This window comes from Symphalangus syndactylus, chromosome 9 (assembly GCF_028878055.3).
Source record: "Symphalangus syndactylus isolate Jambi chromosome 9, NHGRI_mSymSyn1-v2.1_pri, whole genome shotgun sequence".
NCBI lineage: Eukaryota > Metazoa > Chordata > Mammalia > Primates > Hylobatidae > Symphalangus > Symphalangus syndactylus.
The window spans coordinates 72,255,101-72,274,073 of NC_072431.2; the positions used below are offsets into that span (position 1 = coordinate 72,255,101).

The 18,973-nt window shown below is 38.8% G+C and overlaps 1 protein-coding gene across 2 annotated transcripts; it reads left to right on the plus strand.

Moving 5' to 3' along the window:
• The first annotated feature begins 1,034 nt into the window (after positions 1-1,034).
• Positions 1,035-18,533, plus strand: ZNF479 (zinc finger protein 479). Of its 2 annotated transcripts, none has more exons than XM_055293031.2 (5): positions 1,035-1,150; positions 3,799-3,851; positions 9,411-9,537; positions 10,016-10,111; positions 15,050-18,464. In XM_055293031.2, the coding sequence occupies exons 1-5, from the start codon at positions 1,108-1,110 to the stop codon at positions 16,360-16,362; spliced, it is 1,632 nt and encodes a 543-aa protein (XP_055149006.1). In that variant the 5' UTR covers positions 1,035-1,107; the 3' UTR covers positions 16,363-18,464. The 2 variants fall into 2 exon arrangements, with proteins under 2 accessions (XP_055149006.1, XP_055149005.1); XM_055293030.2 differs by lacking the exon at positions 1,035-1,150 and adding an exon at positions 2,661-2,881 and having other exon boundaries at positions 15,050-18,533.
• Positions 18,534-18,973: the final 440 nt, after the last annotated feature.

Sequence of the window (18,973 nt, forward strand, 5' to 3'; positions counted from 1 at the left end):
GTGCTCCTTAGAGATTTCTTCCTGCTGAAAGACTGATATGTCAGGCGCAGATGACTTTTTAGTCTATTTTTCAAGGTTTAATTTCTTACCTTGGAAACCAATTAAATTTGTTTCTTCAAAATCTTGCAGTAAAATTGATGTTCCAGAAATATGCCCAGGGAGATTGTCCTGCTGTGTCCGCCCTGCACAGGACTGACCTGTGCCTATGCCAGTTTCAGAAGCGTGTAGTTGTGGAATACTTAAGAGTTAATCTAAAAAAGCAAATAGAAAAATGGATTCAAAAAATGATCACTATTAAGTTCCACCGGCAAAATCTTAAAAGTGTTTCCAAAGGGAGTATTTAAAAAGGGATAAAGATTTTTCCAGGGCACTCTATTCAGGGCAGAAACAAAGACACTGTCCAAACCTCACCACACAAACTTTCCTCATATGTTGGGAGGGACCAAGGCGCTCTCTGGTTCTGCGCCTGCATTAATTACGGAGGGGAGGTCCACACTAGGACCCCAAGGCCTGGGAACCAGCCTGGGTGGGGGACAAAGAACTGGTGGATGTGGGCTCACAAAGTAGTTTAGGGGGTCCCTTCCCCATGGCAGTTTCCTGACTGCATGCAGCTGGGTCAGGCCTTTTCCCTGGGACATTTTCTCATGTTTATCACAGTGGCAGGAGCGTCCCTGCGCGAGGCCTGACCCGGGCGTGGGCCATGCAGCCAGCCCAGGGTCCAACAGGTGCATCTGGGGAACACAGGGGCATTCATGGCAGCCCAGAGAGACAGAAAAAAAAAATATGGTTTTCAAAAGGGAAGTGCCAGGTTACCAGAGACTGGGTACCTTCACATGAGGCAGTGAACTGTCGGTTTCAGACACTCACGAGGGAGCTTCCCGCACTAGCCCAAAGGGCAGCACTGCGCATGTCTGAACGTGCGTGCCCAGGGGAGGGGCAATAAGAGGGCGCGGCTAAAAGGAGCTGCCCCTCAGAGGGAAAGGGGCGGGGTCGAGCCGGCTACTGAGGGGGGATGGGGGCAAGCGTTACCATGGCAACCCTGCTGCGGAGGCTGTGAGAGGTTGGTCTCTACCTGGTCTACGGGAAATCAAACCTTGGGCACAAGTCATGACGCCAGCACGTTGGGGAGACACCGTGTCACAAAGACAAGGTGAGATCGGCCGCTCCAGCCAAACTGTCTCCTCGAGGGCAGGAGAGGTTTGTGAACAGCCAAGCTTCCCTCCGCACGGCGGAACTGCACTGGAAGCCTGGACGAGCTCGGTGGAGGAGGGACCTTTGCTGGGAATGGGGGAAGCTGTAGTCTCTTATCCGCACCCAGCTATTAGTCGTAGGCTTGCAGGACTACAATCCCAGCACGAAACAGGATTGTGGTGCGGATCCTCAGAGGGAGACATGGCGCGGTGCGCTCCTGCCGGGCATGCTGGCAGGAATAGTCTTAGCCGCTTCCGGCCGTTGATCGCCTACAGTCCCAGCATACAACGGGAGTGGGGTTGGAGAGGATACCTGGAGGGAGGGGCAGCGCGGTCCGCTCCTCGCCAGGCATCATGCTGACAGGAGTAGTTTCTCTTTATTTTTTTTTTTTTTTTTTGAGACGGAGTCTCCCTCTGTCACCCAGGCTGGAGTGCAGTGGCGCGATCTCGGCTCACTGCAAGCTCTGCCTCCCGGGTTCATGCCATTCTCCTGCTTCAGCCTCCCGAGTAGCTGGGACTACAGGCGCCCGCCACCACGCCTAATTTTTTGTATTTTTAGTAGAGACAGGGTTTCACCATATTAGTCAGGATGGTCTCAATTTCCTGACTTCGTGATCCGCCCGCCTTGGGAGGAGTAGTTTCTTAATCGCTTCTGGACGTTGTCGCAGGGCTGCGAAACTACAATCCCAGCATGCAGCGGGAGTAGGGTGGTGGTGCGAATACCTGGAGGAAGAGGCAGCGTGGAGCGCGCCTCGCCAGGCATTCTGGGAGGAGTAGTTTCTTAACCGCTTTCGGCCGTTATTTCAGCACCTATTCCAGATGCAGTTTCTCTGTTTCTCTGTTTCAGACGCCCCTGACATAGCTACAGGGTGCTGGAATGTGGCTAGTGTGAACGGCAATGTGCTAGAAAGGTAAAATACAAGATTACATCCAAAGATTTAGCTTCAAAAATGTATATGTTTATTAACCATTACATACTAATCACATATTAAAATAATATTTTGGATATATTGGGCTGATTAAGTTGTTGCAATCAATTCCACCTGTTATTCCACCTGTTTCTTTCTTTTTTATTTTGAGACAGAGTCGCTCTGTTGCCAGGCTGGGGTGCTGTGGTGTGATCTTGGCTCACTGCAACCTCTGCCTCTTGAATTCAAGCGATTCTCCTGTCTCAGCCTCCCTAGTAGCTGGGATCGCAAATGCCTGTCACCACGCCCAGCTAATTTTTCTACTTTTGGTAGAGCAGGGGTTTCGTCATGTAAGCCAAGCTGATCTCGAACTCCTGACTTCAGGTGGTTCACCACCTCGGCCTCTCAAAGTGCTGGGATTACAGGCGTGAGCCACTGCAGCCGGCCCCACCTTTTTCTTTTTACTTTTTAACATTTGGCTACTAGAAAATTCAAAATTTACATGTGGCTCATATTTTACTGCAGAGGATTGCCACCCTTTTGAAATCTCAGGCTGCCCGCATGTATTAGTCCATTTTCACACTGCTACAAACAAATACCTCAAACTGCGTAATTTTTTTTTAAAGTAAATTGAATCATAGTCCTACATGGCTGCAAAATCCTTCAGAAACTTAAATTCATGACCATGACAGAAGGTGAAGGGAAAGCAAGGCACATCTCACATGGCGGAAAAAGCGAGAGAACCGCGGGGAGGGGGGACGTGCCACATTTTTAAACCATCAGGTATCTTGAGAGCTCCCTTACTATCACAAGAACAGCATGAGGATAATCCACCCCAACGATCCAATCACCTCCTCCCTGGTCCCTGCCCTGACAAATGGGAATTACAATTTTTTTTTTTCTTTCAGAGGAAGTCTCTCTGTGTCACCCAGGCTGGAGTGCAATAGCGCCATCTCGGCTCACAGCAACCTCCACCCTGGGGGTTCAAGCAATTCCCCTGCTTCAGTGTCCTGAGTAGCCGGGACTACAGGCATGCTGCCACACCTGGCTAATTTTTGTATTTTTAGTAGAGACGGGGTTTCACCATATTTGCTAGGCCTGTCTCGAACTCCTGAACTAGTGACCTGCCTGCCTTGGCCTCCCAAAGTGCTGGGATTATAGGTGTAAGCCACCGCACACGGACGGGAATTACAATTTGAGATTAGATTTGGGTGGAGCCAGAAAGTCCCACCATATCACTGCAAAGGATCCGCAGCAAGGAAGGTCATAAAATCCTAAATTTTAAAATAATTGTCATTATTTCAATTTATGAATAAATATTATATATAATTTATAAATGCACATGGCATTATACACAAGGTTAAATGCAAATACCCTCTGAAGTTGGCCTGGCTCAGATCAAGGAAGAAGCCCTGCCTGTGAAGGCTGCAGCCTAGGCTGTTATTTTTGCTTCACTCAGCCCAGTGTCTGATCAAATATTCCCTCACTCAGGGCATGAAGGGTGGGGCCTGAAACCTTATCCAATCAGGAGCCGTGGGCTAGAAACTGTCCAATCAGGCATGCAGCTGGAAAGCACAGGCTACTTCCGTAATTTTGCGGGCTCTTTGTGTTTCTCTGCGTCCAGAGCTGCAGTTCTTCTCTTCACTGCTCTGTGTCCTCTGCTCCTAGAGGCCAAGCCTATGTGTCCTTGTGTCCTGCAGGTATCTGCAGATTTATGGCTAAAAGACCGGGACCCCCTGGAAGCCGAGAAATGGTGAGTGCTGGGTCTGTCATCATGACAGAGGGGTGGGGGCTGGTTGGAACCGGCAGAAAGTGGCTGTAGCAGGATCCAGACTTTCTGGCAGTCAGCTCCAGAGCCTGACAACCCAAATCCTCTTTGGCCCAGCTCTGCTCTCGTCCCCTCCAGCCGCAGTATGGTGCCTGAGCCAGTGCCTGGGACCCTGGGATTTCTGTCTTTTTCCTCTGCAGTGGCTTTACCCTGGACTGGAGGCCTCTCTGGTTTGCTCTGCACTCCCAGTGCCTCATCTCACCCAGATTGTGCAGGGATGGGAAAGTCATCAGGGGAGAATCCAGACTCAGGGTGCAAGATTCATGAGTGGAAAGAGCTCTGGTCCTGGGGTCCCTAGTTCCTCATTTTTCCTTTTAGAGATGTATGGGAGTCACTGTAAAAATGAGAATCTGATCAAAGTGTGATTCAAGAATCATAGAGCGCCCAGCTATGGTTTGTGGGTTGTGATCCATGGGAGAGACTTGAAGAAAAGTCTGTTATAAGTTGCATGATGAAGCAAACCAGATTCAGTAAGTGGTTTGGTACAGTTATGTAGTTTCCTTATTTGTGAGACCGAGGTGAAAATTTCTTGGTTATGTCATCAGAGATTAATTGGCAGTCTGTGGTTTCCTAGGCCTGAATATTTTCTTCAAGATAGTAATTTCCAAGAAATGCTTTTTTTTTTTTTTTTTTTTTTTTTTTTATGTGAGAGGGAGTCTCGCTCTGTCTTCCAGACTGGAGTGCAGTGGTGCCATCTCACCTCATTACAACCTCCACCTCCCAGGTTCAAGTAATTGTCCTGCCTTAGCCTCCCGAGTGGCTGGAATTACAGGTGTGCGCCACCAGGCCCAACTAATTTTTGTATTTTTAGTAAGACGGGATTTCACCATGTTGGCCAGGTTGGTCTCCAACTTTTGACCTCAGGTGATCTGCCTGCCTCAGCTTCCCAATGGGCTGGGGTTACAGGTGTGAGTCACCACACCCAGCTGATTTTTTTTTTTTACCTTTTATTTTAGGTTCAGGGGTACATGTGCAGGTTTGTTGTGTAGGTAAAATCGTATCATGAAGTTTTTGTGTACAGATTATTTTATCACTCAGGTACTAAGCATAGTACCCAACAGATTTGTTTTCTGATTTTCTCCATCCTCTGACCCTCCACCCTGAACTGAGCCTCAGTGTCTGTTGTTCTCTTATTTGTGTCCACGTGTTCTCATTATTTTGCTCCCACTTATAAGTGACAACATACAGTTTTTTATTTTCCATTCCAGCACTAGTTTTCTAAAAATAATGGTCTCCAGTTCCATCGACGCTGCTGCAAAGGACATGATGTTGTTCTTATAGTTGCATCGTATTTCATGGTGTTTACATACCACGTTTTCTTTATCCACTCTACCATTGAAGACATACAGGATTATTTCTTGTTTTTGCTATTGTGAATTGTGCTGTAATAAACATGCGTGCATGTGTCTTCATGGTAGAAAAACTTACATTCACTGGGTATATTCCCAATTGTGGGATTGGGAATGGTAATTCTGTTTTCAGGTTTTTGAAAAAATGCCAAGCTGCTTTTCTCAATGGTTAAATAAATTTATACTTTCACCAGCAGCATATAAGCATTCAATTTCTCCACAACCTCACAAGCATCTGTTTTTGTTTTTGTTTTTACTTTTTATTCTAATTGTTTTTATTTGAATTATTTCTTTTTTTCCCATTATTCTAGTGTTTTATCTATCTTATTATGTTTACACAGAATCAACTTCTGGTTCCTTTGACAGAGTTTCACTCTTACACCTAGGCTGGAGTGCAGTGGTGCGGTCTCGGCTCACTGCAACCTCTGCCTTCCAGTTTCAAGCAATTCTCCTGCCTCAGCCTCCTGAGTAGCTGAGATTACAGGCATGTGCCACCACAGCCAGCTAATTTTTGTGTTTTTAGTAGAGATGGGCTTTCACCATGTTGGCTAGGCTGGTCTCAAACTCCTGAACTTGTGATCTTCCCTCCCCAGCCTCCCAAAGTGCTGGGATTACAGGAGCGAGCCACAGCACATGCATGGCCCATTGAACTTTTTATAGTTATTTATGTCTCAAACTTCATTTCAGCTCTGATTTTGGTTTTCTTGACTTTTGTGAGCTTTGAAGTTGGTTTGCTCTTACTTTTGAAATTATTTTAATTGTAACATTAGATTTTTAAATTGAGATCTTTCTAACTTTTTGATGTGGATGTTTAGTGATATATATTTTATTCTTAACACTGCCTTAGCTGTAACCCTGAGATTCTGGTATGTTGTATTTCGCTTGTAATTAGTTTCAAAAATTTTATTACTGCCTTAATTTCATTATTTCCAAAATAGCCATTTGGAAGCTGATTATTCCATTTTTATGTAATTGCATCCTTTCACATGTTTTTTGTATTGAATCATTCTATACATTTTCTTTTTAAAATTAATGAGAAAGATAAGAAGAAATGAAAATGCTGTGCTCTTAATCTAAATGCTAAAAATTATTCAGCACTTAGTACCAACTCCCAGGGTGCTATGAAAATTAAATAACAAAATGTGTTATTCCCAGCACAGTGTTCTGTGACATGCTCCTGAGCACACAGTACCTGCTTACTAAACGTTTTATTAGTACATGTGTACAGGCTTCCCAAATGCAGGTTTACTCAGACATTGCTGTCTTCTGTTGTCCCTGTAAACTTAAAAAAGCCAACAAAAATATAGTATTTCAGGGTGGAAATTGGTTGTTTTTATTTGTAGCAGAAGTATTAGTATTGTGACAAATGTGGTGTGTGTAAGGGACTCTTTTGCTGTGCCTGCTTTCTCTTGCTAATGCTAATAATGTGTCTGGGAAAGCACAATCAGCATTTACAGGGGACTTGTTGGAAAAGCCCATTCCTGGACCCTTTTGGATCCTGCAGAATCACATTGCATAGAGCGGGGCCAAGATTACCAAATGATTTATAAACTTGAGGGGTTCAAGATACATTCAGGACAGTTTAGTTCAACCTTTGCATCAAAGGAAGGCTGCACTGCCTGCCCTGTTTAAGTTTGGTAGGAAGAGGTCAGTGCGGTTCATGTTCCCATTACTCTAAAGAAAATTGCTGGTTTCTGATAGGGGACAGCAGGGACAAAGAAACATATTTTAATAGTTGTGGAGAAGCTCATTGTTCTCGCATTGCTCTGAAATCTTTTCAGTTATAAACAACAAAAATGGGTGAGTGTTTTCTGCAAGTCTCGGTCTTCCACCCGTGGGTGTGTGTGGTGGTAGCAGGTGAATAGGTTGTGCTTTAAAGTCATATTCACAAAATGCAGGTTTGATATTCCCAGGGCATCTTATCTGAAAATACATTTCAGAGAAAGAGGAGGAAAAGGAACAAATCACTTTTTCTCGGGTGAGCATGTCTCAGATCAAGCGCAGTGTCCACTCTGCCTTTTGGAACGCCTTGTGTTCAGAACTTACAAATTTTTACTTCTCTACTTGTGCTGTTGATCCCTAATGAGTTTGTTTCAACTATTTTTTTGTGATTTTTATGATAGTCAAGGAGTTCTGAAAAAAATATTTGTTTTCTATATGCCATAGCATTCTATAAATTTCTCTTCATCTTGGATTCTTGTATATCATGCAGAATTCTTACCACAAATTTATGACCTACGATATATAAAATGTTCCCATTGTAGCTGTTGAACATTAGAAGGTGTGGATACTCAAGATATCTACTGGGGAAACGCTGTTGTCTTTGGATATTAGTGAAAAATGAAACATGTTATATTGAGGTTTCATCTGTGTGCTCTATTAGTTCCATGCAGAACAGAGTTTAGAAAATGCTCATTTAAACAGCGTGGCATTTATTACACAGAAAGTTCTGAAAAAACTGTTAGGAGATACTTGCTTTCCAGGGTGCTAAGGAAAGACTACTTAAAATTACTAATAAAAATTACAGAACAGGGAAGTTATCTTCACCTTCAACTTTGCATAAAACTGATGTTTCTTTATGATTAAATTTAGGCCAGGTGCAAAGGCTTTGGCTTGTAATCCCAGCACACTGGGAGGCCGAGGCAGGCAGATCACATGAGGTCAGGAGTTCAAGGCCAGCCTGACCAACGTGGTGAAACACCATCTCTACTAAAAAAAAAATACAAAAATTAGCCAGGCATGGTGCATGCACCTGTAATCCCAGCTACTCAGGAGGTTGAGGCAGGAGAAGCACTTGAACTCAGGAAGTTGAGGTTGCAGTGAGATGAGATCACACCACTGCACTCCAGCCTGGGTGACACAGTGAGACTCTGTCTCAAAAAAAAAAAAAAATATATATATATATATATATATATATATAAAATTAAATGTTGATTACAATTTACCTTTCTGAGAGGAGAGAAATGCCACAGCAGTGATGTTGTGTCATGTGTGCATCAGCACATAATAAAAATGTGTCCTAATAAAGTTGACAACAATTTTATTCACTTGGTTCAAGATCTCTATGACATTTTTTTCCACTCTAGAGTTAATTCTTATTCTCTTAATTATTAAGGACACTTAGGAGATTTACTAGCTGAAGTGCATAAACCATCACATTTAATCTGGAAGCTGTCCTTTCCGTTTAGATGACTTTTGCTTATATTTGTCTTTTAAAAATGAAGGCTCTTATATCTTTATTTACAGGTGAGAGAAACTGGGAAAAACCCAGACTCTGCCATTTACTGGATATTTGACAAAATACTCTTACTAGGCTAGAAACATTGGTGAGCTTGATAAAAATTCTGAAATTCAGACTTTCTCCTAAATCTCCTGAAACAAAATCTCACAAGATCTTTAGTTTATTGCATATACTAAGACTTGAGAGGTATCTTCCAACTCATCATGACTGTTCTCTCTGAGAAACATACACAACTTATTCTATATGATGTAAATATAGCACTCAAAAATAGACATGTTCTGCCAGGTGCAGTGGCTCATGCCTGCCATCCCAGCACTTTGGGAGGCTGAGGTGGGTGGATCACCTGAGGTGAGGAGTGCAAGACTTGCCAGGTCCACATGGAGAAACCCCGTCTCTACTAAAAATACAAAAATTAGCCAGTCATGGTGGCTCATGCCTGTAGTCCCAGCTACTCAGGAGGCTGAAGCAGGAGAATCGATTGAGCCCGGGAGGTGGAGGTTGCACTGAGCCAAGATCATACCACTGTACTCCAGCCTGGGCAACAGCGTGAGACTGGGTCTCAAAAAAAAAAAAAGAAGAAGAAGAAGAAAAGAAAAACAGAAAAAAAATACATGTCCATGTTGATGCCCTTAATTTTATAATGTATCATACAGAAAAGTATCAAATCTACAGTGGTATTATGGATCTTATGCTATCCTCTTTTCCCAGAGTTAGAGAATACTTCTGTGTTAAAAATTATCTTATTGAATAATTTTAGTCACTCTTGTAAGTGAGAACCACTTCTTTTTACTCTCTTTTTTAGCTTGAATCAAATAAAAATCTCTGCCTACGGCTATGTGGTAAGTGCTTGTGTGTTCATGAGTGGTTTTGTTTGTTTGTTTGCTTGTTTTCCAGGGACTGCTGACATTCAGAGACATAGCTATAGAATTCTCTCTGGAGGAATGGCAATGCCTGGATTGTGCTCAGCGGAATTTATATAGAGATGTGATGTTAGAGAACTACAGAAACCTGGTCTCCCTGGGTGAGGATAACTTCAATACATAATTCCTAATATATTTCTTTTCTCTTTTCTAAGATGTTTTTGGTAATTTCTGCTTTGCGTGAATGAATTTTAGATCTCCAGTTTTAAGAAAATCTTGGAGATTCATTGGTGTAGAACAAATTCTTCAAGATGTTTTATCTTGACCAGAACTTTTCCCTTTCCTGAGCTTATGTATCTTTTGCTCTAGGTTAGTGGGAATTCCAAAAATGCCATGGCATAAAATATCATTGCCCACACATTAGAATTCAGTTGCTCTCACCAATTTTTGATTCAGTAGTACTGAGTAGTGAAATTAAGGACCTACAAATTTAAAATATTTTCTGAATATTTAGAAAGTACTATTATGAATCAATATTAATTTTCTAGAATTTTCTATTATATCCTCTAAGCATAATACTAATTTGATAATTAAAGAATTCAGCATGATCTATGTTACTTTTTTTTGTTAATAAAACAGGTATTGCTGTCTCTAAGCCAGACTTGATCACCTGTCTGGAGCAAAATAAAGAGTCCCAGAATATAAAGAGAAATGAGATGGTAGCCAAACACCCAGGTAGGTGAGTGAATGAAGCAGATGAGACGGATGAGAGGTACACAAATCAAGGAGGCAGCCAGTCCTTAAAAGGTAGTCTGGGGAGCTGTGCTTTGATGAAAAGAGTTTCTGAGAAGCTCAAGTCATTTTTTTCTTTTGCTCTCACATAGGGACACCTTCTGCCTCATGCTGTTAAATTCCCTAAGGATTCCACTTTTGCTTCAATAATCTTTCTTCAAGTTCCCCGTGTGAGTCAAAGTTTTCTTTAAAGGTTATCAGGGACTGCACAAGCTGACTGCTTTGCCATTGCTTTTGGGGACACACTAATATCTGCATATTTTTGAAAAACTCTAAACCATCAAAATTTTTTTTGCATCATGTCTAAAATGTGTGAGAATAGTGGTTTCTCTTTCATTGGTGGTCATTCATTTTTCTGCACATGCCATTCTGTTTTTATTACTATAGCCTTGAAATATATTTTAAAGTTTTTACAAATTTTTTTTAAATTTTTTAATTTTTTATATGTATTTATTTATTTAGAGGTTTGGTTATCCCCCCACTTGCTGTAGGGGTATATGCAAGCAGGTTACCTTTTATGTCTTCATTTTACTGTGTTGCATATTTTAGATATAGATTCATAAATGGTATTGCTGTATTATATAATAATTTCATTTTAAATTATTTAAAGAACATTTATGATATTTTTATGATGGCTGTATCTTTTTTCTCATAAAAAACAACTTACATAGGTTTCAACTTCTTTACATCATCAACAGTTGGTGTTTTAAAAAAATTTATAGTGGCCATCCTAATTGATGTAAGGTAATTTTGTTTTGTATTGTGATTATATTTTGCATTTTTCTATAAATTATTAATTTTGTGCAACCTTTGAAATGCTTCTTCCCATTTGATATCTTTTTATAAATATTTAGTTTAATCATTTTTCCATTTCTTTCTTTCTTTTTTTTTTTGTTTTTTTGAGACGGAGTTTCGCTCTTGTTTCCCAGGCAACAAGAGCAATGGCGCGATTTCAGCTCACAGCAAACTCTGCCTCCTGGGTTCAAATGATTCTCCTGCCTCAGCCTCCTGAGTAGCTGGGATCAGGGATGTGCCACCACACCCAGCTAATTTTGTATTTATAGTAGGGGTGGGTTTTGCCATGTTGGTCAGGCTGGTCTCGAATTCCTGACCTCAGGTGATCTGCCCACCTCAGCCTCCCGAAGTTCTGGGATCACATGTGTGAGCCACCGCACCCAGCTCCTTTGTCCATTTCTAAATCAAGTAATTCAATTATTGTTGTCTAGTTCTAGGAGTAGTTTATATATTTTCAATATTAAGTCTTATCACGTGTGATTTTCAAATATTGTCGCCAATTTCTTGGGAGACACTGTCACTCTATTAAATGTTTTATTTGATTGCAGAAATTTTGAAGTTTAGCCCAATTAAATTTTTTTGTTCTCCTCTTTGTTGCTCATGCATTTGATGGCATATCTAAGAAAATGTGCCAAGACCAAAGTCATGTCTTTGCACTATACTTTTTTTCTAAGACTTTCATTAGGTTTTTTTTAGTCTAAGTACTTTGTTTAAAATATTTTTTGTATATGATGCAATTAAACCATTCAACTTCATTTTTTCAATGTAGATGTCCAGTTTTCAACATTATCTGTTGAAGGGATTATATTTTCTCCATTGGCTGCTCATGGCAACCTTGAGGCAGATTATTTGGTCATACACAGAAGAGTTCATTGCTGGGCTTTTTATATTGTTCTATCATGTCTTTATCTGTCTTTTTGTGAATACCACATAGTTATTGTTATTGCAGCTTTTTATTATGTTTTGAAATTGTGAAGTATAGTGCCTCTGTGTTTTTCATGTGTGTTTCTCTAGATTTGGTTCATAATAAAATTTAAAAATTTTAAACAATATTTCAGGAATAAATATGCTTTTGGAATTTGGATATAGATTATATTAAACTTGTTCACCACTGTGGGTTATATTGACATCTTAACAAATTAAGTCATCACTTAAATATGTTGGCCCTTGAGAAAAAATATTAAATTTAATTAATTTAAATTATTTGATCCTGTGCAAGAATACAACGAAGAGTGTGTTTATTTCCATGTATTTTTGATTTGCCAGTATTACTTTTTTTCTTTTTAGTTTTATTCAGTTTGGGTTAGAAAACATATACTGTATGATTTTGCTCTTCTTAATTTTTTTTTTGACTCAGGGTTTCTCACTCTGTTTCCCAGACTATAGTGCAGTAGCACAATCTTGGCTCACTGCAGCCTCAACCTCTTGGACTCAAGTAATCGTTTCACCTTGGCCTACTGAGTGGCTGGCACTACAGGCATACCCCACCATGCCCAGCTAATTTTTAATTATTTGTAGAGACAGGATCTCACTGTATTCCCAAGGCTAGTATCAAACTTCTTGCCCCAAGTGATTCTTCCACCTTGGCTTCCCAAACTGCTGAGATTACACCTGTGAGCCACTGCACCTGGCTGATCTTTTGAAATTTACTAAGACTTATGTGTTCTAACAAAATGCACCAGGTGCAAATAAGAATATTGTGTATCCACTTACTTTTGACTGGAGAGTTCTGTACATGTCTGTTTAGCCTATTTGGTTTGTGATATGGTGTAGATGCCCTCCAAATCTCATGTAGAAATGTAATCTCCACTGTTGGATGTGGGGCCTAATGAGAGCTGTTTGCATCATGGAGACAAATCCCTCATGAATGACTTGGCACAATCCCCTTGGTAATCATAGAGTTCTCACTCTATTAATTCACATGAGAGCTGGTTGCTTAAAGGAACCTGGCTCCTCCACCTCACACTCACATCATCTTTCACCATGTGACATGTTTGGTTCTTCTTTGCCTTACACTCTAAATTGTAAGCTTCCTGGTATCCTCACCAGAAGCAGATGCTGGCATATACTTCTTGTACAGTCTACTGAACTGTGAATCAAAAAAATCTTTTTCTTTATAAATTACGCAGTCTGAGGTTATTTTCTATAGCAATGCAAAATAAATTCACACACATACACAATATAATATTCTTCAGGTTTTCAGTTGTTTTAATTGATTTTTTATTTAAATTTTTTATTTATTATTAAAAATGAGGTCTTAATGTTTATAATTTTGTGTTGCTATTTTATTTCTTGCTTCATTTCTGTCAATATTTGCTTTATATATTTTGAAGCCCTGATGTTATATATGCATATACATATAGATAGACATAATAGTTATAGATTCCTAGTAAATGGACTCATTTTACCATTATATAATATCAATCTTTGTCTCATGCTAGTAATTGACTCATTTGCTTTTGTGTGTCTATAAAGATTTTTTCTTTGTGCTACATTGGAGATTCTGTAAAACATCTTAAATGTTACAACAGTATATTTTAAACTGGTAAAAAAATGACTTCAGTTGCATAGAAAAATTTGTCCTCATTGTATCTACCCTGTACTTCTTATTGATATTGCTAATTATATCTTTTTATGTTTTATAATTATTTTTATGCTTATATTTTTCAAATTTTAAAGAATAACTAAAAATATTTTCTGTACCATCACAATAATGCCACAGAATTTTACTTTTTGTATATGCATATGTTTTTCAGGAAGTTATGTATTTTCATGTGATTACATATATTTTTCATCATGTTATTTTAAGTGGAAAGACCTCTTTTCAACATTTTATTTAGGGCACATGCAATGATTATATGCTTTTCCAGCATTTATTCATTCTGGAAGAGTTTTATTTTTCTTTATGTTCTAGTACATTTTTTCTGGTTTTATTATTCTCACCATGAAAATTTTTTTCAGCCTTTGACCCTTTTACACAGTTCTTTTCTGACCTGCAAGGTTTCTGTTTACAAGTTCACTGGTTGTCTCAGAGGACTATGCTTATAAATAATATCTCACTTTTATCTTGCAGCTCCCAAGATTATCTTCTGGTTTGTGACTTTTGAAACTTTGCTTAAATTTGTGTTGCGGATCTTTTTGTGTATATCCTAGTTTGTTTGTTTAGCTTCTTCATTTTTTACATACTTTTTTCTTACTTTTAAATTTTTTCAGTTATTCTTTTTTACCTCCACATTGTTTATTTTTATTATTGCAAGTTTTGTTGGTATTCTTATTTTTCTTATTTTATTTAGGTGTCTGGTTTTCCATTTTTCTCATTGACCATAATATGGATTATCTTAAATTTTAAAAATCAAGATATACATCTTTATTTTTATAGTTGCTTTTTCAAAATTTTTGATTTTTTTGATTGGACCATGTTGTCCTCATGTTTTATATACATTGTAATCTTTGAGATTTAGACACTAACATAAAACTACCTTTCATGATCTTTACAATGCAGCTCTTTCCTGTCATAGCAGGACACCAATTGTCTTTGGTAGAGATTCTGGGATTCTCACAAACATGTTCTCAGGATGTGAGAATTTTGGGATTTTCACAAACATGTTCTCAGGATGTGAGCAATTTGTATTTATTTTTCAATTAAAAGACTTCTTCATATTTCTTCTTAGTGGTCAGTAACTACGTTCTACACCTATCTTCTGCCCATGGTACTGCAGTCTTTCTGTGGTTGTAACATTCACTTTTGAGCTCAGAAGACTTAAAGCTGTTATTAAAGACACCATGTTCTTCTATTGGGCATGAGGAAGGGCTGTGTTGGGTAAATATAGCAGACTTTTCTTTTCTATCTGTATGGCTCTGGACATTGTGCTCACATGGTGCACACACTTACTTTATTTATAAATTTCCAACAAAGGTATTTTGATCACTATGATTTTGTTACATTTATACATCTATGAAGGAATTATGGCCTGTGGTATTTTGATATGGCATTTTGCTAATGTACCTTGTATAATTTTATATATTTCATTTGTAGAATATATGAGTCCAGAAAGTGGAGTAACTTGTGCTTTTTATGTCTTTCAGTTACGTGTTCCCGTTTCACCCAAGACCTTCAGCCAGAGCAGGGCATAAAAGATTCACTCCAAAAAGTAATACCAAGAACATATGGAAAATGTGGACATGAGAATTTACAATTTAAAAAATGCTATAAAATTGTGGGTGAATGTGAGGTGCACAAAGGAGGCTATAATGAAGTTAACCAATGTTTGTCAACTACCCAAAGCAAAATATTTCAGACTCATAAATATGTCAAAGTCTTTGGTAAATTTTCAAATTCCAATAGATATAAAACAAGATATACTGGGAAGAAACATTTCAAATGTAAAAAATATGGCAAATCATTTTGCATGCTTTCACACCTAAATCAACATCAGGTAATTCATACTAGGGAGAAGTCCTACAAATGTGAAGAATGTGGCAAATCCTTTAACTGCTCCTTAAACCGTACTACACATAAAATAATTCATACTGGAGAGAAACCGTATAGATGTGAGGAATGTAGCAAAGCCTTTAGCTGGTCTGCAAACCTTACTAGACATAAGAGAACTCATACTGGAGAGAAACCCTACACATGTGAAGACTGTGGCCAAGCCTTTAGTCGCTCCTCAACACTTACTAACCACAAGAGAATTCATACTGGAGAGAGACCCTACAAATGTGAAGAATGTGGCAAAGCCTTTAGCATATCCTCAACCCTCACTGACCACAAGAGAATTCATGCTGGAGAGAAAACTTGCAGGTGTGAGGAATGTGGCAAAGCCTTTAGCTGGTCCTCAAACCTTACTAGACATAAGAGAATTCATACTAGAGAGAAACCCTATGCATGTGAAGAATGTGGCCAAGCCTTTAGCTCATCCTCGAACCTTACTAGACATAAGAGAATTCATACTGGAGAGAAACCTTACACATGTGAAGAATGTGGCCAAAACTTTAAGCGCTCCTCAGCACTTACTATCCACAGGAGAATTCATACTGGAGAGAGACCCTACAAATGTGAAGAATGTGACAAAGCCTTTAGCTTATCCTCAACCCTCACTGGCCACAAGAGAATTCATACTGGAGAGAGACCCTACACATGTGAAGAATGTGGCAAAGCCTTTAGCTTATCCTCAACCTTCACTGACCACAAGAGAATTCATACTGGAGAGAGACCCTACACATGTGAAGAATGTGGCAAAGCCTTTAACTGCTCCTCAACCTTTATGCAACATAAGAGAATTCATACTGGAGAGAAACCCTACAAATGTGAAGAATGTGACCAAGCTTTTAAGTGGCATTCAAGTCTTGCTAAACATAAGACAATTCATACTAGAGAGAAACCCTACAAATGTGAATAATGTGGCAAAGTACACCCTCAGGCCTTATAATACATAAAATAATTTATACTAGAAAAAAACACTACAAGTGTAGAGAATGTGGCCAAGCCTTTAACCAGTTCCAAACCTTAATTGAACGTAAGAGAATTCATATTGGACAAAAATTTTATAAATGTAAAAAAAGTAACAAAGCCTTTAACCAACCCTCAAACCTTAATGAACCTAAGAGAATTTATTTTTTTAAAAATTTTTTGAGATGGAGTCTCCCTGTGTCACCCAGGCTGGAGTGCAGTGGCATGATCTCAGCTCACTGTAATTTCTGCCTTCTGGGTTCAAGCGATTCTCCTGCCTCAGCCTCCTGAGTAGATGGGATTACAGGCATGTGCCACCACACTGGCTGATTTTTGTATTTTTAATAGAGATAGAGTTTCACCGTGTTGGCCAGGCTGGTCTTGAACTCCTGACCTCAGGTGATCCACCTTTGTCAGCCTCCCAAAGCCTAAGATAATTTATGTTAGAGAGACCCTAGAAACACACAAAAAAGTGACAAAACCTTTAAGTACATCTCAAGCCTTACATAATACCTGATCATTCATTCTAGAGAGAAACTCTACAAAACCAAAGAATGTGATAAAGCTGTTAACTAGTCTTGAACCCTTATTATACATAAGAGAATTAATACTGAAGAGAAACCCTACAATATGGAATATGGCAATGTCTTTAAAAACTCCTCAAACCTGAATAAATGTAAGATAATTGATATTGGAGAGAAACCCTGCAATTGTAGAAAAAAATGTGGTAAACGCTTTAACTGGTTCTCCATGCTTACTCACTAAAAAATTTTATACTGGAGAGAAACTCTGCATACATAAAAATGTGACAGAGCATTTCAGCACACCTCAAACTTTTCTAAAAAAGAGAAATAATACTGGTGAGAAACTCTAGAAATGTGTTAAATGTGGCAAGGACTTTAAATGGTAGTCACACGTTATGGTAAGTAAGATAATTTATACTGAAGAAAACTCCTACAAATATGAATAATGTGGCAAAACTTTTAACAAATTCTCACAGCTTATGGTACAGGAAAGCATTTATACTAGAGAAAAATTGTACAAATACAAAGAATGTGAAAAGCCATTAATATCAGGTCACATCTTACTCAATATCAGAAAGTTTATACTTAATAAAGGGATAATAGGTCAGGTGTGTTGGCTCATGCCTATAATTCCAGCACTTTGGGAGGCCAAGGTTGGTGGATCATGAGGTCAGGAGTTCAAGACCAGCCTGGCCAACATGGTGAAACCCCATCTTTACCAAAAATACAAAAATTAGCCAGGTGTGGTGGCGTGCACCTGTAATCCCAGCTACTCGGCAGGCTGAGGCAGGAGAATTACTTGAACCTGGAAGGCAGAGGTTGCAGTGAGCTGAGATAGAGCCACTACACTACAGCCTGTGTAACAGAGCAAGACTCCGTCTCAAAAAAAAAAAATTATAAATGTGATTACTGTAAAAATACCTTTTGGAAAATATAGGCCTTTAAAGTAAAGACTAGTTATTCTGAAGACAAACATACAAACATAAAGAGGATTGTTGTACCTTTACTTCATTACAGATTTTATGGTACACGTTTTATATTAAAGGAAAAATTTGAAGATCTGAAGAAGATGCTCAAACTTTGTTGAACATTAGAGAATTTATATTGGAGAGAAAGTCTGAACGTGTAATGAATGTGAAAAACATTTGTTCAAAAACTACAGCTTAGAAAACACCAGTTCATACTAAATATTTTTGCAGAACCAGTAAATGGGGAAAACATATTAAATCAAAATTAAGTCTATATAAACATCTGAGGAGTCACAGTAGAAAGAATGAAGACACTGAAACTTCATACATTACACTAAATCAGAGTGTTGAGTGTAAAAGAGATCCAAAGCTAACACCATATACATGTTAAAGAAGTAGTTTTTTTGGAGATTTATAATTACCTTCGAGGTATGCTTCTTTCTTCTATAAAAAAAATAGTTTCTGAAAAGCAAACAATAATGTAACTCAAGTCTCAGATTCCGTCATGTTGACTCTTCCCATTGTTTGTGAAAGTATTTGATCAGTTGTTTCATCAGAGATAGGAGAGATTTTTTTTATCAATTGTACGTTTATGTAATAAAATGCAATAAATTTAAAAAATTTTTAAAGATTATGTGTCAACTTAATTTTTTCATTAAACAAAGTTTTTAATGTATTAAAACTATTGTGCTTTGAATGAAGTGTTAATTTGTCATCAAATTTAATGGGTCCCATTTTACTTAAGGTTCTAAGTAAAAGATGGTAACAATATACTATTTATTAATGTAGGGGAATGGCATCTCTAGTAATCTCTTTTTTGCCAGTGTTTTTTGTTTGTTTGTTTGTTTTGAAATGGAGTCTTGCTCTGTTGCTTAGGCTGGAGTGCAGTGGCATGATGTCGGCTCACTGCAAACTTTACCTCCTGGGTCCAAGCGATTCTCCTGCCTTCAGTCTGCCAAGTAGCAGGGACTACATGCACATGCCACCACGCCTGGCTAATTTTTGTATTTTTAGTAGAGATGGGGTTTCACCATGTTGGCCAGGCTGGTCTTTAACTTCTGATCTCAGG

What these genes read in the sequence shown, in the direction of transcription:
- ZNF479 (XM_055293030.2), top strand. Translation starts at nt 2,821, where the DNA reads ATGGCGGAAAAAGCGAGAGAACCGCGGGGAGGGGGGACGTGCCACATT. An exon ending in CCACATTTTTAAACCATCAG is followed by an intron (nt 2,882 to 3,798) that starts GTATCTTGAGAG and finishes TGTGTCCTGCAG; the next exon opens with GTATCTGCAGATTTATGGCT. An exon ending in CAGAAACCTGGTCTCCCTGG is followed by an intron (nt 9,538 to 10,015) that starts GTGAGGATAACT and finishes TTAATAAAACAG; the next exon opens with GTATTGCTGTCTCTAAGCCA.